We start from the raw sequence: 22,400 nt of genomic DNA on the forward strand, positions 1-22,400 counted from the left end.
GCTCGCAGGTTCTAGAGCACAGGCTCAGTACTCACGAGCTTAGTTGCTCCATGGCATGTGGGATCTTCCCGGACCAGATATCAAGCCCGTGTCCTCTGCATTGGCAGGCGGGTTCTTAACTACTGCGCCACCAGGGAAGTCCCACATTGAATTCTTAATATAGGGCAAACACTCTGGGAAATGAATTACATACATGATCACAGTCAGTCCTCACAACAACCCTGTGTGGGTAGTCCTGTTATCTCCACTGAATAGATGAGAAAACTGAGATCAGACAGATGAACTTGCCCAAGGTCACATTGCTGAGTGGAAAATAGTCAGAATTTGAACCTAGACCTGTCTAACTTTTAACCATTCATTTGAAATCATTGGACTACAGAATTATGTCCATGCCACCTCAGCTGTAGGTGACCTTGTGCAAGTTACTAAAATTCCTATGTCTGTATACCGTTTTCTCTATAATTAATACCTTGCCCACCACTTGGGGGTAATTGTGAACTAATAAATGTGAAAATGATGTGTAATGAGTAAAGTACTATGCAGCTATATAATGTTATCTACAGTGAAACTGAAATCCCTCAGTAAGATGAACCACCCCCAGCAGACTGGTGTCTGGCATGTAGCAGATGCTCAGTAAATGTGTATTGAATTACTTGAATGAATAAAAGACTCTGCTGCTCAGGACGACTTTCTGTCCCCACGAATGGTAACGGGGAGGGGAGAGAAAGAAGGCAAGCCGTACGTCAGCTTCCTGAGCTCAAGTCCCCCAAATCCACCAGTTTCTTCACCCGCTGGAAGAAACTGCTTTGCAGTCTAAGTAGATAACGAATCCTCCAAATTTCTCCATCCATGCTCAAGTTGCCTTTGACTGCATGGAGATTTTTACACTGGATAAATTTTTTCCAAAATATAGGTGGTCAGTATAGAAAAAGTAGAGAATAATAGACAAATAGAAAGAAGGGGAAAAAATCACACCTGGTTCTCCTCCCACCCCTGAGATAGCCATTCAGCAGCTTCATCGCTTTCTTTTTTCTAAGCATTTTTTACATCCTTGCGTTCATACTGGTCTGCAAATTGGCTCTTCCACTAGCCATCACGGAATGAACACTTTCTCATGAAGTTACAAACTCTTCATGAACACTCACTCTTAGTCAGTTCAACTGACAAATACTTAAGCATCTGCTCTGTGCCAGGTGCTAGGGACACGGTGGTGAACCAGGCCAAAGTCATTGAACATCCAGTCTTCCTTGTTACGTTTAATGACTGGCTGCCTAGTCTTTTATGGTCCACTCATCACTTATTCTCTTTGGGTCTATTTTTTCAGGAGCAGGCTTTCTTACCATTGCAGTCCTCCCCCTGGTCCCCCCAAATATGAAATTGTATAAAAAGAAACCAGCATTAGCAAAATAAATGTGTGACAACACACGCTCAACACAGGCACATTCTAAACTAAACTAAACAGAATAAAATATTGTATTATCCCCTATTTCGGGGCAGAGATTTTATCAGTCCGTCCCTGCTGTTAACATCAATTCTTAAGAGTTCACTGTGTAACAAGATCAAATCCAGTTAATCCTGAACCCACCTTTCCTCTTTTTCTTACTCTTTTGGGAAATCTAAGTTAGAAAAATACTGTCTTCCGGCTAGGTTTCTGTGACATGTCTGCAGGGTAGGGGTGGGGGCAGGTGCTCTCTGCTGGGTTTGCTGAGCACCTGGCAATCTTCCTGCCTCCCCTGTCCTGTTTGTCCCATGCTTTAGAGCCAGGCATGTGACACACGCTGCCCTCGCAGGCTTATTCTCTAGTAGGATGTGGTTCTGTGTTTCATGGTCGTGGTGTTGGCTGCAGTTTTCTTAAGGAGTGTGCAGGAGGACGTGCAAGGAGACCTCCCCCGCAGAGTCCTGCCAGCTGTGCCCCAGGTCACCTCCTCTCCAGTCTGCCCTTGGAATTGCTGGGTTCATTCTCAGATCATTTTGATGTTCCCTAAGCTCTTTGGAAATTAGGTTATTTTGAAATGAAGGCTAGCATTTAAAGACTTCTGTCCAGGGCAACTTTACCTATGAAATGGTGAGCTGTGGGTTTATCCTGGAAACTATTCAATGTTGTAATCCTAGCAACGACCTTGCTGGAACCCGGCTCATAACAGGCATCCAGGTCATGTCTGTGGAATGATTAAATGCCCCAGAAGGACCATACTGATCCCATCCTCTGAGCTTTCAAGCCAGTACCTGTGTACCTCCTGAAGGAAGGGACTCAGACTCATCATCCATGATGCCTTATGGCCAAGCTTGGTACCTGGCACATCCTAGACTTACAGAAACCTTAGATGAAGAAAAAAGGGAATGTTGTCTACCCATACAGTGGAATATTTTTCAGCCACACAAAAGAATGAATTTCTGATACATGCTACAGCATGGATGAATCTTGAACATATTATGCTAAGCAAAATAAGCCAAACCCAGAAGAACAAATATGGTAAGATTCCACTTACATGGGGTACCTGGAGTGGTCATATTTATGGAGACAGAAAATAGAACGGTGGTTGCCAGGGGCTAAGGGGAGGGAGAGATGGGGGGCTGTTGTCAATGGGTACAGAGTTTCTATCAGGGATGTGCAAAAGTTCAGGTGATGGTTGTAGAACATTGTTAATGTACTTAATGCCACTGAATTATACACTTAAAATGGTTCGAATATTAAATTTTGTTATATATATTTTACCACAATAAATGTTAGTGGAAAAAAAGATGAATACTGCTTTTCTTTCTTCTACTCCTCTCCACCCATTGAGCCTTCTTTTCCTTTCAGACTTGGCCATGACGTCCCTCTTGGAGGAATTCTCCCTGCTGGGGATTAGATATCAATCAACGCAGGTCCCATTGAGGGCTGCTCAGATCAAGGCCCATCCTGGTCAGGGTACCCTGGTACCTGGTCCTCTAATTTCCTCGGCCACAAAACAAAGAGCCATTTCTGGAAGCACCAGGGCATGACCCCAAGTCCACCTCACCTGCCCACCAAGACAGAAGTCCTGCCATGGTCTTTCCTCTCCCCTGTCAGGCTCTTTGCATGATGGATGGGAATAGTCTCCCTCACAACCCTATGGGAAGGAAACCTATTGGAAATCTTTCTCTTCGTGCTGTGAACTTGTTTATAAGATTAAAGGCAGGTATGCTTGGGAGGACCAGGCAAATGCTGTAACATTATTTTTAATAATTCAGGGCACACCAAGTTCAAACACAGGTCAGGGTGGTTTGTTGTTTTTTTTCTTGGCTCCTAAAGCAAACTCTGCTTACACCGTCTCCTTTCCAGCAAGAGAGGAAAGTGGGTAACGGGCTTAATTCCAGCACTTGCTCCTTATTAGTTACAAAAAGGGGACACCATCGGCGTGTTTGTCAAGACAGCGGTGTGTGCTGCCTTGGTTTACGAAAACCCTATTTGTAGCTCATGGGCCCCAGGTGACTACCTTGGGTATGATTTGTTCCTATCCTGTCTATGGCAGCAGACCATATTATTCAACCAGGCCTTCCCTTTATCAAAACAGGATCTCTTTTCATCCCAAGGACCTTATAACGAAAGACCAATCTACAAAGCCGTAGTGAAGTGACGGGACTGGACAGCTGGTGTGAGAGAAGCCGGCACTGCCCTTTGGAGGCAGCTGAGTCCTGGTTTGGGTGAGGCAGGCTCTTCCCAGGCAGCTGCCCAGAGGTGTCAATCTTGCCCTGAAGTGAAGCTTTGCATCTCTCTCCTAGTGATGTCAATTACCGTGTGCGTCTCTTTGCTGCACAAGATGTGACGTTCTTCCGTGGGCTAATGCAAGACAGCCTTTTAATTGCATGGAAGAGTAACTTCCAGGCTGCCAAGTGGAGGGACTTGGGGAGGGAGAAGGCTGGCTTCTTAAACAAACTCCAGAGCAATGGAGAGAAAGGGAAGCAAGGAGGGGAGCGGGGCAGGTGTCTGCCTTTCATCTGGATGTGCAGGATGACACATCTGGTGCCAGGGAAACTGCTATTTCTAACTGACGGGAAGCTTTGCAGTCAAGGGAGGGCTGAGCTGTCAGGTGAGCCAGAGATCAAGAATTATCATGACAGCTTCATGGCATGTGAAAGGCGCTGTGAAGTGCGGTGTGATTTTAACCAGCGGTGGTTAAATTAGCTTCCCTTGGACCTGGTGTGATGTGTAGTCGGAGAGGGCCGATGGTGGCTGGGAGTGCCGGGCGTGGAAGAGGTTGCAATTCTGAAACACCACCATTTAGAAAAGAAAGGGATTGTGGAAATTGGCTCCTGGTTTCTGAATTTTGCTTCACAGAGGTGCCAGGCGGTGGTGATGGCTTTAATTAGTAGTATGTCGATTCCTGCAGTGAACCTCTCTGAGCCCCCTATTATAAATATTCCAAGGACCCAAAGTGAACCCCTTCCTTGAACTTCGCCAATTTAAAATCCTGTCAAAATCTAGCCACCTGTACTTGCCGGCCAAGCAGCTTGACTAACCGTTTTACCTTGTGCTCTCACGTTCCACAGGATTGTCTATGCAAGACTGAGCCGGCCGCCAGGCGAGGGAGGGAGTGCCTTTCTGAAAAACTTCCACTCAAAAGTGAGCCGAGGAAGCGCCTTTTAATAAGTAATCAGCCGGAGGAAATCAGCCTCTATCTAGCCGTCTAGTAATGCTTGCCTGTGCACTGGGGACTTTTCCAGAGTCTGGAGCAGCAGGGTCTGTGATTTGATGAGCCATAGCTTGAGAAACTCTAGAGAGAAAAGAATAACATGAGCAATCTTGTGTGTGTGTGTGTGTGTGTATACACACACACACACACACACACACACACTGCTAATGTATATCATGTATAAATTAGAAGCTGCACATTAATAGTCGCTGGCAGTTCTCGGCCAGAATTTTACATAAATTATCTCATTATCTCACTTTATCCACGTGGGTGGATATTCTGCTGCTTTTTGAAAGATGAGGAGACAGGATCAGAGAAGCCAGTAAGCAGCAGACCTACTGAACATGGGTCTGTTTGACCCCATAATACACACTCGTACCCACGGCCTCCAAAACAAGAATGGCTTAACTTTCACAAAACCCCCAGGTTCTCGTAGTTTTAAGCGGCACAGCCAACACGCCAGCCCTTTCATTAAGTCTGGGTGCTCGTGAGCTTGCACTTTTCCCCTTCACAGCTTTCCTGCAGAATCTCAAGCCCTAATCTCTGCAGCGGGCACCCAGGAGACTGTATTCAGAAGAACCCCAAGTCTTTGTGATGCCGTCCGCCCAGGACCCAGGGTCCATGGGGAGTCTGTCCACACTGACCAACACCAGGGCAGTGAACCTGAGTAGCCCATCTGAGTTGAACAAGTACCAATTGCTCATTTCCAAATCCTGCTTTCCTGGGGTGCACCCAGCCCCCCCCGAAGTTGGTCGGGGAGTGAACGGCCATTCACCTGTCCAAACCTGGGATTTATGCGCCGGCAGCTCCCTTCCGCCCACACCACAGCATTGTGTACGGCAAACACAGATGACCTTTGCAGTGATTTAATCTCAACGTGCTTCCAGAGAGCAAACCTGTTTTGTATTGACATTGTTTGGAACAAGTTCTGCCTATGTGGACTCCCGCAGCACCTGCCCCTGGACTCTCAGCCCCGAGAGGCCAAGTGCCTCTAATTCTGAGAATAAGGGGAAGGGCGCCTTGAAAGCATCCCCAGCTTCCATCCGTCTGAGTCTTCGGTCCACTGGCTTCAGGCAGCTGAAGTACTCCCCTTCCTTCCAGGATTTTCTAATCCCTGTCTAGGAGGGGCGGTCGTGGGCTCGGATTGGCCCACTGGCAATAGGGTGCTTTGTGGGACATTTTCTTACAAGTCGGTTCCCATGTGGCATTTGTTAGTCACAGCTAATTATTAAGTCCTTGGCCAAGGCAGTAGACATTGTTCCCTTGGATTCCTCCCTCCTCCCTCCTCCTTTCCCCCCTCGCCTCCCCACTGCTACAGAACAAAACTCATTGTGGGGCTCGGGAGGTCGGCTGTGCACACGTTTCCCAGTGAACTCCTGGGGGGCTCACTGCTGGGGTTTCGTGTTTCAGGTTGAAACTCAACTGGATAAAGCATTATTCATTGATGCTGACACAGTCGGTCTCTGCTCTGTGCAGCTATTTCTCCCACACTGGACTTGGTCCTTTACAGGCAATTTAGGTAATTCATTGAGGGCAATTCACAGCAGTTACTCAGAACATTGATAGCCTGCACAGAATGACAGAATTTGGGGATTTCTAGATCACAGAAAGATTATCGAGTGTCAGGTTTTGCCAGCTGTGCTCAGAGGCGTAGGTCAGAAAGGAGGAGGGGGCTGAGTGAGTGAACAGGCTCAGAGCCCCTTCGTCCTCGTCCCCTGGCAAGAAACACCCCTGCACATACCTGCTTTGGGTCTGGGGCTTCTGCATAAGATTTCTGCAGCCTAAAAGCAATCCTGAACTCCCGTAATCACATCCACCCATTCATTCTTTGCTCAGATGAGGAAACTGGCCCACTGAGGACCTTCTCTTATCCAAGGGTCTTGTGCATTAGCGAATTGATGCCAGCATGCAAATTAGCACATGGGTCTCCCATTTCTGTATGCCCCACTTATTACACCATGCTGGGATAATTCTGGAGCCCATCACTGGGCTGCTTTTCCCATTTCCTGGTCACTGTATTATGGAAAAGGCCTGATCTAGGGGATCTAGAGGAACAGAAAGCATCCCAGAGAAGCCGTACCAGCATTGTTGAATTCACACTGCATTTTCACTAAGAGCCCCTTCCATCCCACAATGCCATGGAGCCCTCTGGAGTTGCACAGTGCACAGCCTCAGAGACCGTATGGATCGGCCTTGTTTACTTTATGTATGTGAGAGCCAAAACCAAAACTGGGCTGGATGGTTTTAATTCAGCATTGTGCAAAGAAAGAACATCGGCTTTGCAGCCAGCAGGTCTGGGTTCAGATCTCAGTTCCGCCACTTACTAATCCTAGGAAAGTGAACAAATTACTTGATATCACTGATCTTCAGGTTTTTAATCTAAAAACAGAGCTGATAATACCTAGCCCGAGTATTGTTATGAGGAGTTAAATGTAATAGCCTATGTAAAACCAAACCCCTACGTAAAAACGGATCAGGGACTTAATAAATGTTCGCTTTCATATAACTTAACCTCTGTCTCATGTACATACAGGTTTGAGTCAAAAGAAAAGCCCAACATTTTCAAAGTTTACCCTTAACTTGGAAATGTCTGGGCTTTGTCACAGGCTTAACATTAACCAAATAAAATTTAAGGGACCTCTAGACCATGGACCTGCCTTAATCTTTTACAGAGCACTTGTAAAACTGAGCATTTCCTGGGGGAATAGGGCTGTAGGTTTCCAAGAGAAAGTTCTATGAGGGAAAACTGGAAAGAGTGAAAAAAATAAGTCCCGTTCTTTGACGCTGGAAGCCCCTGGGATATCCTCGGGGTTCAGGGGCTGACTGCCCTCAGACAGACTCTGGCAGTGAAATCAGAGCCCCTCATTGTACCAACTACTTGGGTGTGCTTGGGACTCTTTCAAACCCTTCTTTATTCGCCATTCAGACAGGAACCATAGGCCCAGAAGCTTGTTTGCAAAATCTAGGAAAACAGATGTTTTTGCTTATTTTTCTCTCTCTCATGCCAGAATGCTCACTGAATCTTCACTGGGTTCTGAACTTGCCTTTTTTTTTTTTTCTTTTTACTTTTAAAACAAATCTTGGAAGAGGATTATTATTGTAAAGTAAAGGGGAAAGATGGGTATCCCAAACTGGGAAAACTCTATTTTAGAGTCTAATGAAAATGTTTACCATCCTGCAGTCTGGGAGTCCTAGAAGGCAAGAGAGAGCAGGGTGGACTCATTAAAGCTCTGAAAGGGTCTACGAGGCCTCACCCCCATACCCACGATGCCTGGTGCATCCCTGACAGACTGGGATAAGAAAGTGAGCACTGCCTTTTCCTCAGAGGAAACTAAAAGCACTGCACCTAGCCGAGCAAGACAGTGTGGCTGTGGAAGGGCTGTGTTGATTGAACACGCGCTGTGTACCAGGTGAGACTCAGGCCACTCACAGTCCGTGGATTTTATAACCAGCTCAGACAGTTTAGATACCGTATTAGTTTCCTATTGCTTCTGTAACAAATCACCACAAATTTAGTGGCATAAAACAACATATATTTATTTTTTAATGTATTTTTTAATTGAAGTTTAGTTGCTGTACAATATTATATATACAGGCATACAATATAGTGGTTCACAATTTTTGAAGGTTATATTCCATTTATAGTTATTATAAAATATTGGCTATATTCTCCGTGTTGTACAATATATCCTTGTAGCTTATTTTAGACCTAATAGTTTGTACCTCTTACTCCCCTACCCCTATATTGCCCTTCCTTCCTCCCCTCTCTCTGCTGGTAACCACTAGCTTGTTCTCTATATCTGGTGAGTCTGCTTATTTTTTGTTATATTCACTAGTTTGTTGCATTTTTTAGATTCCACATATAAGTGATATCATACAGTATTTGCCTTTCTCTGTCTGACTTATTTCACTTAGCATTAGACCCTCCAAGTCCATCCATGTTGCTGCAAATGGCAAAATGTGATTCTTTTTTATGGCTGAGTAGTATTCCATTGTGTATATATGCCACCTCTTCTTTATCCATTCATCTAAAACGACACGTTTATTGCTTCACCATCTGTTGGTCAGAAACCTGACACGGGTCTCACTGGGCTGGAATCCGGGTGTCGGCAGGGCTGTGTTCCTTTCTGGAGGCTCTGTGGGAGCATTTGTTTTCTCTGCTTACCTTTTCCAGCTTTTTGACACTGCCCACATTCCTTGGCTTTATGTTCCTCTTCCTTCCTCTTCAAAGCCATCAACAGCAGGTTAAGTCCTTCTTACATTGCACCTCTTTAATTTCCTCTTCTACCTCCCTTCTCCACTTTTAGGGACCTTGTGGTTTCACTGGGTCCTCCTTAGGTAATCCAGGATAATCTCCCTAGTTTAAGGTCAGCTGATTAGCTCCCAAACAAACTTTTAATCCACCTTTGCCATGTAAGGTAACATATTTATAGGTTCCGGGAATTAGGACGTGGACATCTTGGGGGGTGGGTAATCATTGCCAATAGGTACATAAGTCGTTTCTACACTAAATACAGTGACTGTATATATTAGGACTCTTTCGGTTGCAAGAAACAGGATCTAACTCAAGCTAATCAGAAGAAAAGGATTTTGCTGGTTTACATACTTGGAAGAAAAATGTGATTGGCTTCAGGCACAGCTGGTTCCCCGGGTCCAACAAGGTCATCAAAGCACTCTGCTTCTTGGCTTCGCATTCTTTGTGGTGATTTGCTTCTCAAGCACAAGCTTATCTGCATGGTGGCCGAGATAGCTCCCAGGCAGTAGCAGGCTTACGTAGTTCTCAAGATAGGAAAGAGAGGAAACTATGACTTCTCTTTAGGTAGCACCAACAAAATCCTGAGGATGGCGCTCACTGGCCCAACTTGGGTCATATGCACATCCCTAGACCAGTCACTGCTCACGGAGAGGCCATACGCGCTTCATTCTGAGCAGAGATGAGTCAGCCTTACCAGAGCACATGTACTGAGCGGGGGAGGGAAAGGTACTCCATAGAAATTAAAATGTTGTTACCAGAAGAAGGCAGAAAGAGCTGGCTAGGCAAAAACTATTGGTGGGCACTTAAGCATCTTAGGGCTGTGTTATTCTAGTCCAGTGCTCGTTTGGCGTTAAGCAATAAGACACTCAAACTTGAAAGAGTACAGAGGGGGCTCACTCAGGGCAAGTAGTAAGTTAATTCAGGTAGTATAAAAGAAGGGGAATTGCATGCAGGTTAAGAGTCTGGGTTTTGGAACCAAACTGCTTGGGTTTATGTCCAATTTATTGGCTCTATTTACTTGAGCTCTCTGTACCTCATTTTCCTCATCTGTAAAATGTGGTTAATAATAGCACCCACCTCATGAGCTGGTTGTGAGGTTTCAGTGTGTCGATACAAATAAAGTACTTAGAATAGTACCTTGACATAGAGCAAACACTCAATAAATAATAACTATAATAACGATTACTGTTGTTATATAGCTATTGTTATTACAAGTAAGCTTCCTGAGGATGGCTTAGGGACTTGGAAAGTGGTTAGGGACCAAGTCAGATACTTCCTTGGTTTCTCTTTTTCGAGCTGAGGCCACACAGTCTCTTATCTCTGGAACTTACTCTCTCAGGCACCTCAGTGGGAACTGCGGTTCTTACCTGTAAGGTGAATTTTCACATGGCTTTCAGGGGCCATCCTTTCACCTCTGGCCTTGACTAGGCATGCCCACCACCAAATGAATGATGGTTAGTGTTTCTGAGTGCAGAGTATTGAAAGACACTGGTTAGTCTGGGCCATGATTGGCTTTAAATAATAATGCCCCCTGTTTGATTAGCTGTGACAGACCAGGTGCTCTTGTACACAGGGTTACCTCTCTCAGTAGGCGTGGAAGGGGCAGCTTAAGCTGAAGGCAGAAGTTGGGCTTAGCCAGAACATTGACCAACTTGTCTTTGACGCCTATGCCCTAGCAAACTGGAATTTCCTCCAGGACAAAGAGAGTCAGTTTCAAAAAATAATGGTTACATCTAGATGTTTGGGAATAGGACAGCATTGGGAACTGTTTTGTTCTGATGTGATGTAGCCTGTAGTATTTGTAGAGAAAACTTGATCATCCTCCCGTTATTATACATGGTAGAGACGTTTTCAGCTCCAGTTAGAAATGCTCACTGGATGGATGAAGATGCCATTCGTTTCTACGTAGAGCATCAATCTCAGAAACTTATTCCTGGAGCAGAAGTTCCCGAGAGGGTGGAATGCTCACATTCACTGTCAGGAGATTGGATTCCAGAGTGAACAGGGGTGTCCCCAGAAATCTTCCCTTTGGTGACCGGAGGAAAGTTCCACTTTGGCTTTTTGTTCAGTGTCCCACCTCACCTTTCAGAGCCCCACCCCCACCCCCCGCAATATTTTTTCAGCATTCTCAGTCCGGGATGTTCAGAACATCTCTGTGTGTGGTTTCTGCCTTCGGAGCACTTGTCCTTTTCCCCAAGGATTTCAGTAAGAATCTTTCTAGTGAAGCCATTCCACAGTGATGGGGAGGAAGAAGGAGGGCTGATGGAATTTCTTAGCCCCGAGGCACTGCAGGAAGGATGGACATGCTTCGGATCTGGGCTGGGCATCTTTAGGAAGCACTGAGATTTGGGGGAAGACAAAGCAGTGTTAAGATTTTGATAGGGGTCTGCTGGGAAAGTCTCCACTGTAAAGGCTCCCGTGCCTCTTTCTAGTTGGACAATTTGTAGGCTCCACACTTGCTTTCAAATGAATTGGTTTTGAAGCAGTCAACAAAAAAGCATCCTGCTGCCAGGGCCAACCATCAAAAAGAGAAAAGAGAGCAATGCAAACCGTGGGGGAATGTGCGAGAGAGAAATAGTGTAGAGCGGAAACGTGGCTCTGCTGGCCTGATACCATGTGCATTATCTCCCCCAAAGGACCCCGTGGTTTAATGGTTGGGGCTTTAACCTGCCCAGAGGTCAGTCTCTGCTGGACAAGTGGAACCTTATCCCTGAGGGCATCGACATACTCATGACACACGGACCTCCTCTCGGTAAGTGAAGCAAAGGTGTACTTTCGTCATACGTGATGCCTTTTTTTCCCAAGCATAATGAATAATGCTTCAGGGACATAATCATTTTCCTCCAAAAAAAAAAAAAAAGTGAATACAAAAAGAAAAGTCAGTGTCTTTAAAGAAACCCAGTATGATCATTGAACTCAGCAGTTCTGCTGGGCTTACAGGTGTTCTTGAAATTAAATTTTTTGATTTAGTCAGGTCAGGGAAAATCAAATGAGTATAGAGCACCACAGTCTTTTGAGCTTGATAATTTATTTTAAGAACTATATTCACTTTGGAGTGAGGGAGTGGGAGGGGGAATGGAAGGAAGACACAGACCTCCCAATCACAGGGCTTTTGAATGGTAATGAAATGATGGAAACTTTCGTTCAAAGTAGTTCATTTTCCTTTCCCATATAGTAGTGGAACCTGGGAGATCTTTAAGTATAACATCAAGCTAATTATACAAGAAAAGAATCCTTTTTTTTTTTCTCTTTTTTTAGCTAAGGTGTTTAGTAAGGACTTACGTTGAATATTACTTAAAGATACTCATCTTATGGGCTTCCCTGGTGGCGCAGTGATTGAGAGTCCGCCTGCTGATGCCCCGGTCCAGGAAGATCCCACATGCCACGGAGCAGCTGGGCCCGTGAGCTATGGCCGCTGAGCCTGCGCGTCTGGAGCCTGTGCTCCACAATGGGAGAGGCCACAACAGTGAGAGGCCCGCGTACCGCAAAAAAAAAAAAGATACTCATCTTATAGATACAGTGAACCTGCATCCAGGCTTAGATTGCCAATACGCTTCAAAGCTACCTTCAGTCACCCAGATTATAGGTCAGAAGATGATTGTTTGATTTATATAATAATCTTCTAATTATTCATGAGCTTGTTAGTGGTTTGGTTTAGCCACAGAACATTTTTCAAACAGGACTACCACCTTGATCTTCCCATCTACTGGGTGTCTATTACACCAGCAGCCTTCCTTGTCAAACTAAGGTATGCTCAGGCAATCCAGATGTTTCCCTTTTAGTAGGAGAGTTTCCTCTTTTAAAAAATTTTATGAAAAACCACATAACATGAAATCTATCCTCTTAACAAATTGTTAAATGTACAGGGCTAGAAAAGTTTTCGTGATCATCTTGCTTTGGAGACAGGAGGAAAGCAATACAAAAATAAATGATGTTCATCATTTTTTTCCTGTGGTTTGGGGTTACTATCCATGTCACTTCCCTCCTCTGTCGGCCTGAAAAATAAAAAATCTAACACGCATCCCCTAATGTGAATTTAATCTTTGTAGATATTTTCCCCTTCACGCCACTTAGTGCTGCCTTCCTGCCCTTACAAGGGAAGTGCTCTGTGTTTCACAAAGAAACAGCGGAAGGGAGGACCAGGGCATGAGCCACAGTGGCACATTTTCATGATGGGGGGTGGGAGGGAAGCAAGAGAAGGGAAGGCAGTTCTGGTGCAGGCCGGGAAATTGTACAGATTTGCACAAGATCAGCACTTCCTGACTTTTTTCAAAGCTTCAGAATCGCCATCCCCATGCTCTTTCCCTACCCCATCCTGCCCCCTCCATACTTTACAAGATTATACTTATCAATAACCTTTATCAAGCCATGATTAATTCATTTCCCTATTTTGCAATCATTAGAGACTAACCAAATCATTGAATTGCTGGCTAAATATTCTGCTCAGCATGAGTTACACAGCGAGACCCTACAGAGACCACATCCCAGCCAACCTGATCCTTCCCCTGAGCAGCCTAGCTGGGTGCAGGCTTAATCCCCCTTAGGCTGTGTACTGTGAGGGACTCGGGCGTCCTCAGCATAGAAACATTTACATACCTGAAGTATTATTTGGAATATAACTTTGAACAGAACAGTTCATTCACAGACTTCATCAAGTCATTAATTTTGGTACAAAAGCAAGTGGCATTCTGGCCTCCAAAGAATTCAGACATTCCAGGAACTCTTTTTTTTTTTTTTTTTTTTTTTTGCGGTACGCGGGCCTCTCACTGTTGTGGCCTCTCCCGTTGCGGAGCACAGGTCCAGACACGCAGGCTCAGCGGCCATGGCTCACGGGCCCAGCCTCTCCGCAGCATGTGGGATCTTCCCGGACCGGGGCACGAACCCGTGTCCCCTGCATCGGCAGGCGGACTCTCAACCACTGCGCCACCAGGGAAGCCCCCTCCAGGAACTCTTAATAGAGAGGCTACCATCCCTCTCGTTGTAGTTAAGATGGAGTAATCCAGAGAGTGGCTGTGCATATAGCAGAGTAAGACCTACATCAGGGAGTTCCAAAATAAAATGTCAGGCAAAGTTTTCATAAGGTAATGTTGAGCCTTAATCAGTGTAGTTATTGGGATTTTTGTGAACATTCTGGACTAGGAGATAGGGGGTGGGCGTGGGGATTGGCCTTGAATTCTCTCCTGCTAAAGGAGCCATGGCACATGGGACTTCACTATTATGGTACGAGCAAGACACTTTCTTAGGCGATTGCATGTGAAATGAGATGTTTTCCCTCTTCAAGAAAAACACATCCATGAGGGAATATGCCGATCACTGTGGATTAGAGAATTTTCCTTCTAATTAACCAAGTTTTGAAATCCCTGATTGGATTTTTATAGGGTCCCTACTTGTATCTGGTGTTTTTCCCATATTTTCTGCCGCTCACCAGCCAACACGTCTTTACAGAGATGCTAAACCTTCATTTTTACCGTTTGCCAAACGAAGTGGAATAAGCTGGACTGTCCCTTTCTGCCTGATCATTTCTGAATAGTAGAAATCAACTAATGGAACTATGGAATGGGTTTCCACTGATTATGATTTAGCCTTTTGTCCTATCTGCTTTCTTTCTACCCCATCCCACTGAGGTGATTGGATTCCATTCCGGGCCATAATCATTCAGATAGCTGACTTTTGCTATGATTGATGTCAGTTTTTATGGATTTTTTTGCATTAGACTTAGAACGAAGTGGCTTTTGCATAAAGACAGTCAATCAGCCCCAGCTTCATGCATGCCACCACAGGGTCACCGTGGTTGCACTATTGTTAAAGAGGAGACTGGAGGAGGAACGTGGCATTCCCAAGCTTGGGCCATCAGGAACCCAGGGTTAAGAGCTGATGCGTCTAAAGAGAGTAAGGTGGGACTTCCCTGGCGGCACAGTGGTTAAGACTCCACCCTTCCACTGCAGGGGGTGTGGGTTCGAGTCCTGGTCGGGGAAGTAAGATCCCGCATGCCCCGTGGCCCAGCCAAAAATTTAAAAAAGAAAAAGAAAATAAAGAGAGCAAGGCATCTTGTGGCCAGTTTACAGGAAGCCCTTGCTAGCCCTTCTTCTCTGAACCATCTTGAAGTAGACTGCTATAAGAGAGATACAATTAAAAAAAGAGAGAAAGGGGTTTCCCTGGTGGCGCAGTGGTTAAGAGTCTGCCTGCAGATGCAGGGGACATGGGTTCGTGCCCCGGTCCGGGAAGATCCCACATGCCGCAGAGCGGCTGGGCCCGTGAGCCATGGCCGCTGAGCCTGCGCGTCTGGAGCCTGTGCTCCGCAATGGGAGAGGCCACAACAGTGAGAGGCCCGCTTACCGCAAAAAAAAAAAAAAAAAAAGAGAGAGAAAGTAACTGAATTGAGAGGAAAGAGAGCTTATGGGACTACAGGGAATAAATGTCATTGGGCCCATGAAGAGTTGAAACCCAGGGCTGAATAAATCAAATCTCTCACAGAAAAAAAATGTTAATTAACAGGAAGAAAAAAAAAAAAAGGAGAAACCAAAAAGAAAAGAAAAAAAATTCAAGAACCTAAAGAAGACAAAGTGACGAGTGAAAAGTTCCTTAAAAGCCATTGTGAGCGTTAATGGAGAGGCTAGGATTACAGATCATGTAATAAACCTTCTGTGAGTTATGGCTTCCTGAAAGTCTAAATGAAACCTTACCTGGAGACAGAAAATTAAGAGTATTGATTGCATTTTACTCTTAGGTTTTCGAGACTGGGTTCCAAAGGAACTTCAGAGAGTGGGCTGCGTGGAGCTTTTAAACACAGTCCAGAGGCGAGTCCGGCCCAAACTCCATGTGTTTGGTGGAATCCATGAAGGTAAGACCGGGAGAAAGGAGTTCACAACATGTTGAGTCATTATCCGTGATCTCATTCACAGTGGGGACCTTAGTTACACCAGGAGTAATTGGCGTGGTGGTTTCCAAACTCTTTTTCCCAGCGGAACCCTTTCATGAGATGAAATCTTAGGAGAAACACATATATAAAGCTGAGAAGTGTTTTCTGTGGAGCTGCTCTCTTTTAAGCAGAGTGGAGAGTAAGAAACCACCTTTTGGAAAACCCAGCACTACCCCAGACAATTTCTGGAATCTCAGGGCTCCAGTGAAGAATGTTTGATAACCACCGTTTGTAGAGAAGCCCTGAGGGAATAAAGGACAGATTTTCTCTTTAAGAGCATCAGAAGAAATGGCCTGGATTTAGACTAAATAACTTCTATGTCTTCTTCTGCCTAAATATTGTGTTTCATATGGAATACACACAAAGACCCAGGAAGACAAGACTGTCTAAAAAATAACTTTGGATGTGCAATGAAAGATACAGAACTGCAGTGATAGAACCCACACATTTGCAGGCAGACATTTCCTTACTAATCTCAGAAAACCATTTCAGACTCCTCAGAAATCATCAGTGCTATACGCTCGAGCTGAGGTTAAACAGCGTAATTAAATCTCCCCTAGGTGGAAACTGGTCCAGTGGCTGTTTTCTGCTTTCCCAGGTCATCTAGAATCAAGTTCACAGAACCAGAAGGCCTCACGGGAACCTTCAGGACTCTAGTTTTGTCTCTCCGGACTTTTTCAAACCAGGGGTAACTGGGCCTTGGGACAGACCCGAGGCCTCTTTCAGCAGGCCTTAGGTTTTCTGGCCGTACCGGCCTCTCCTGGTTACAGACATTTGTGTGCAGTGGGTGCGTGTATGTAGGCAGCCTCCATATTCACTGCAGCCCCTGCTTACGGCTGTTCTCTGGAGTTATTTATGAACCTGCAACAGGTGAGGAGTTTAGGCCTGACCCAGCAAAAAGTAAAGTTTGCTTTTCAAAGCCCTCAATCCAGTGGCTTCCTGGCTAGGCAGGTAATAAACAGCATATTGAAAATCATCCTGCAGAGGCCAGAGAAAGTCCATCTTGCTCCAAGTCAGGCATGAGCTGAGTGGATGGAAAGCAGTGGCAGCGGGGGGCGGCTCCCCAAGAGTGGATGTCATCCTGCCCTGACGTTAAGCCATACTCCCTGAAAAGGAGCGCACTTCTCTAAGGCATGATAAAGGCTGAGGGGAGGGAATAGGATGCGAGATGGTGTCTAAATAGCATTTCTGGGGAGCAGTTATCAGGTTTGAATTCCTGCATCGTGCCTATAAGTTTGCATTTCATCTTTTTTTTCTTTTAGTCATTAATTAGCTTTAAACTAGCCAGACAATTGGGGAATTCCACTGAAGTCCCAAAATAATAAACTTGCTTAAAAGAGAGGAGATCATATTCAACTAAACTTTGTCTTGCTTTTATTCGCTTAAGACAGCTGAAGGGGGCAGAGAGAGGGCAAATACCAACCTCTTGATGGAGAGAGATAACAAGACTTTATGACCCCAGAACTAAACAGTGCACATTTGAAATGCTTCTTTTCCTTTCTTAAGAAATTTTTCCATTGACCCTCATTAAGCTCTCCACAGGCTTACTTGGAGAAATTTTAGCAAATGGAAGAAAAAAAATCTTATCAGTTATTTCTATAAGTCCTGATAATTTTCTTTTTTCACAGAGCCTGATACCAGCATAGAATTACAAACTTAATTGCAGAGGCTGTAAGACAAAATAAGGTATCCAGGGAAATGTGCAAATTTGCAAACCTGCTAGAAATTTCAACATGTTAAAACTTTTAAAAGGAATATACGTACCAAAGACCCAGAGAAACTTTCTTAGCTTTCTTCCAATAGGTCCCAAGAGGTTTATACTGCCTATGGGAAGTGTTTTTGCTTGATCCAGTGTCCAGGTAAGCGTAGGAAGCAGTGTCCTATGGTGTCCAGATCACTTGGACATTTGATTACCTGATTCTTTTGGATGGAATGGAACTCAGCATTAAAACCACACAGTTCAAGTAAGATAAGGTCACTTATTGTTAACTTTCATTGAGGCAGTTTAGAGCTTATTTTATAGGTAAGGAAGCTAAGCGTTCACCTGTCCCAACTCCCAATGCAATACTCTTTCCTTCTCACCTGTCCTGAAGCCCATTTGAGGTTTGGATGATGGATGTGTTTGCCCCTGAGGGGTTTCTTATGTTACTCATTCTCTTCCCTGGAACTCGATAGTTAATACAAGGGCTTTGAAATGAAAATCATATTTTAAAAAGCGGAAAAGCTGTTTTTTCTTTATTTTCACTAGTAAAGAAATCACAGCCTCTCCCCAACAAATCTAGTGTTGAAATAAAATCTAGTGTTGAAAGAAAAAAGAATCACTTTTCTTTGAAGTAGAGGATTCTCCCTTTAAAGAAAGTAAAATTGGGAGGCAGCTTCTGAAAGCTGTAATATCTGGGGGATGCTCTACTGAATTTCATCTCACTGCCCACTGGCAAAGACTTTTTGTTTCCCTTGTCTGATGGCCCTGCATTGAATCACTGTCATTTGTATATTTTACAGTAAGTGTGACACTCTATCTCCACAGGTTACGGCATTATGACCGACGGTTACACAACGTACATCAATGCCTCAACGTGTACAGTCAGCTTTCAACCGACCAACCCTCCAATTATATTTGACCTTCCAAACCCACAGGGTTCCTGAACCTCCAAATGCCCAATTGGAATGTGAGGAAAGGTCTAAAAACTGCCATTTTTCTAATTATAAACTTACATTCTCTTCCTTGTTTATTTCCAGATCATGTGAGTTCTTTTTGTAAATTGCTGGAACACAAATGATGCTAGAGGTTGTGCTTCTTCTTTATTTTTTTTTTTTAAATGGGGCATCCATTTGGAATCAAAGGAGCGTTGTGAATTTGTAAAATGACTTCTGTTTTCTCAAAGGCCACGCCATTGTAAATTGTTAGTGTTCGCCAAAGGACAGCCAAGCTTTCTTTTGAAAAGGTGACAAAAGTCTTATTTTAATATGCTTTAAGCTGGAAAAAAAAAAAAAAGACAAAAAAAAAAAAAAAAAAGAAACAGGTAGGCAGTGTTTTAAAAACCACCCAGATTTGCACAACTGTTTTAAGAGTATTGTCTGAAGTATTTTATTTTTTGATGTTTTGTTGTTGTTGCTTTTCTTGGGAATGCTTCTTTTTTGCAGACGTGGCCCGGATTTAGAACAATCTTTTCAACAAAAGTAGGCGTGGAAAAGACTTCTCTTCAACACTGTCACTATAAAGAAAGCTGTGTCGAGGGAAGAAAACGGCCCTCTTTTAGAGGATGGCTTAGCTAGTGAGATCCATATTGTGATTATACAAGGATTCATTGTATGTTTGTTTCTTTTAAATTATTTTAGCTTTAAAAATAAGGAAATGGAATCTGTCAAGAGCAGGTATTTCATGCAGTAAAAAAAAAAAAAAGAAAAAAGAGCGTGCAGACTCCTTTTCAATATGGGTTTATATATATAAATATTTTTTGTGTATTATGACTAAGTTAGGAGTTTAATATTGCCAAGGACAGTACAACTGTAAAGGGGTGCTTGAAGCAGGGCATCAGAAGTCCGAAGGAGCTGACACATTTTCTCAGAACTCAAGGTCTTAAAGAGCTTGAGTTACTTCTAGGTACAGTCACAGGCGTGTATAGACTTAAATGGATGCAATGGAAGCTGACTAAAATAAGGCTTAGTTGTCCTTTATATTTAAATACCCAGAATTGTCTTCTTACTTCCTTCTCCCTACCCCACCCCCCATTTTGCACTGTGTGTCGATGCAATCTGCGCTAGCACAAGATATTGTCGCTAATAGTCATTTCTGTTTTCCCATTGCAAATGCTGTTGAGCTTTATTCTATTTTATGTTATCTTGTTAATGAAATTTAGGAAAGCAGTTGTTTCTTTAAATTTATTGTGATATTCTATATCTAGCGGCCTTTATATGCAAATAAAATTGCAAGATTTTTAAATCCGTGCTGTTTGGAGGGTTGGCCGGTTGGGAGGATGATGGTTTAGTGCCGGGGAAGGAGGGATTTATTCATATGCAACATCAGCACTCCCTTTCAGTGGAATCAGAATAAGTGACATTTTTTTTCTAATTTTCAATAAATTTTTATTACCCGCCATTCATGGGCTGGCAGGTAGATCGATAAGACACTCAGTGTACTCTTTCCTTCCATCACGCTGTCATCTATCAGGCTGTAGATTTCAGAGAGTGAAGATTTCATCTTTGGCCATAGTAATTTCTACAGGAACAGAGGGACCGTGCACTGGAGGCTGAAGATGCTATTGTGGACGTGTGTGTGGTCGTGAGAGGGTAAACCAGTGGGTCACGGAGTAACCCCTGCAACGTTCCCTTATATCCCTAGGAGCAGTCACCATCTCCCCGTCACTGTTTTTTTAATGATGTCCCCAGCTAGAATGCTGTGGCAGCCCGGAGGTGGCAGAGGGTGGGGTGGAAAAAACCCTGTTCTGTCTTTTTTATTTTCTCTGGAAGAGCCATTTCTAAGCAGCATGATCTTGAATCTGCAGTCTCTCCTACCCCCGGAAGTCTTCATTCCAGTGTCTGCTCGACTGCATTCTGACACATCTTCCTTCCTTCCTCCCCATGGTGCATCCTTTGGTGTAATTCCTGCAAAGAATTCTTGATTTCAGTACCAGTAGAGTGCAGAGAATGTTCTAGGACAGAATTCCAGCTCAGACTCATACTTTCAATACTCATTAAGTGTCTTGGGTGGCCACCCAGAGCTGGAGGTGGTCCATGACCATAGTTGCTGAGATGTGCCATGGGAGATGAACCTTGACCTGACACATCAGCAGAAGACGGTCGTAACTTCAGGTTCATTCGCAGGGAGCTGGACTGAGAGTTGACTGAATGGAAATTTCATCTGGTTACTGTACAGGGAGTTAGGCTCAGACTTCTGGAAAAACAGGCTTTCCAGAGACAGGTGGGTGATCATGATGACATGTGTGTGTGCACAGCCCTTGAGAGCACATCTGGACACAAACTAATTAAGCTAAGCACTTACTAAAATTGCTTTCCATTGTGTGGGAGCAGGAAGCAACCCAGTCTGCTAAATCTGCGGGGTGGACTGGCTCAGACAGAGCTTCCTTTGGCCGGTCCAGGTTCGCCAATCCATATGTGTAAACTGCTTCCAGGATGACTGTCCCAAGGAAATATCGGAAGTAGCTCTTAGACACCAGGCGCTCTCTATCCTTCTGTCACCAGTGACTCTAATGAGTGGGTCTCATATTTTGTTTCTAATCCTCACAAAATCCTGGGAAAGGTCACATAAGCCCCACTTTTTAGATCGGAAACCGAGGCTCCAAAAGTTAAATAACTTTCCCTAGAAAAATGGAAGGTTCAAAATCATTCCCTAGGAAAATGGAAGGTCTGTCTGACTCCATAGCCCATGCTCTTTTCATCACCCTGCTTCTGGGGCAGAAAAGTTGACGCCCTCCCAGAGCTGATAGAAGACTGATGCAGGCCTGGAGGTACTTCCTATCCCTCACCTAGGGGCCTGCTGGAGCACAATGCCTGGGGCTTTATGACTGCATCAAGTTGAAGCCCATTCTCTCTGCTTGAAGCACAGCACAGCGCGGTGCAGAAGAGCACAGAGCCTAGAGACCAGCGTGCCTGTCCAGGTCCTGGCTCCATCTCGAACTGGCACTGATGCCTTTGGCTGGGTACTTACCCTTCCTGTAAAATGGGGGTGATGATGATGATGAAGTTGTTGTAAGTTGAAGTTGTAAGTCAGTTGTTGAAGTTGTTGTAAGTCTCACTCTCAAGGGCATTATTTCCGAGAAAGCGTGCTTGTTTGCTTTCCTTGGAGACTCACAAATCTCTCTTTATAAGAATATGAAGGACGCCAAGGGCATTTGCGAGAGGCAGATAAGGGAGACTGACTTTTCAGTTTGGGTATCATAGTTTGCAAAATCCCATCTAATCTCAGAAGAGGAAGGAGTCTGTACTCTTTCAAGTCTCATTAAACGGTAACCATGGATCTCAGCCTCGCTTGCCCTTTGGGTCTTTACATTTCATCTCACCATCTTTTTCAAGCTCAATTAGTGATTTTTTTTCCTCTACATTTTCTCCCCAGGCCCTTTTGTCTTATAAAGAAGTTGAGGGGTTGCTGAAATCCCCTTAAGAGGCAGGTCACTGTTATTCTGACAGGTGGCCAGCATTAAGCCTGCCTCCATCTCCATCACTTAAGTAAATAAATACTGTGACCCAGGTCTTAAGTAGTGAGAAACAGAAGCTGGGAGGATTGAGGATTTGTCAATTGCAGATGAAACACTTGCTGGGCCCTGAATAATGTCCCCCTCCCCCAACCCTCATCCGGCAAGGATGTGCTGCTTCGACAGAATTAGCATCCACATATTATTCTGGTTTTCCAGTGTCTTCCCATGCCCTATTCCCACTTTCCTAAAAGTTTTAAGGTACTTTTTGTTTAATTATTAAACCAACGCAATTTAAGAGATTAAGTGAATTTTGAGAATTCGGCTGCAAGCTGAGGCAGTTGGAAACGCTGCTGGGCATGAGGCAGGAGGTCATGGGGTGTGGGGACAGTTCCTGAACTGGACAGTCTTAGTGGGTG

At 44.4% G+C, this 22,400-nt stretch overlaps 1 protein-coding gene across 3 annotated transcripts in view; it reads left to right on the plus strand.

Annotated features, from left to right (window-relative positions):
- Nucleotides 1-19,239, plus strand: part of MPPED2 (metallophosphoesterase domain containing 2) — a 172,323-nt gene extending 153,084 nt beyond the window's left edge. For all 3 annotated transcript variants that reach the window (XM_030864819.3, XM_060303392.2, XM_060303391.2), the window contains 3 exons: nucleotides 11,547-11,662; nucleotides 15,638-15,751; nucleotides 18,357-19,239. In XM_030864819.3, the coding sequence (XP_030720679.1) occupies nucleotides 11,547-11,662; nucleotides 15,638-15,751; nucleotides 18,357-18,475 (349 nt within the window). In that variant the 3' untranslated portion in view covers nucleotides 18,476-19,239. The remainder of the gene's footprint in view (nucleotides 1-11,546; nucleotides 11,663-15,637; nucleotides 15,752-18,356) is intronic.
- The last annotated feature ends 3,161 nt before the right edge of the window (nucleotides 19,240-22,400 follow it).

Source organism: Globicephala melas, chromosome 8 (assembly GCF_963455315.2).
Source record: "Globicephala melas chromosome 8, mGloMel1.2, whole genome shotgun sequence".
Classification (NCBI taxonomy): domain Eukaryota; kingdom Metazoa; phylum Chordata; class Mammalia; order Artiodactyla; family Delphinidae; genus Globicephala; species Globicephala melas.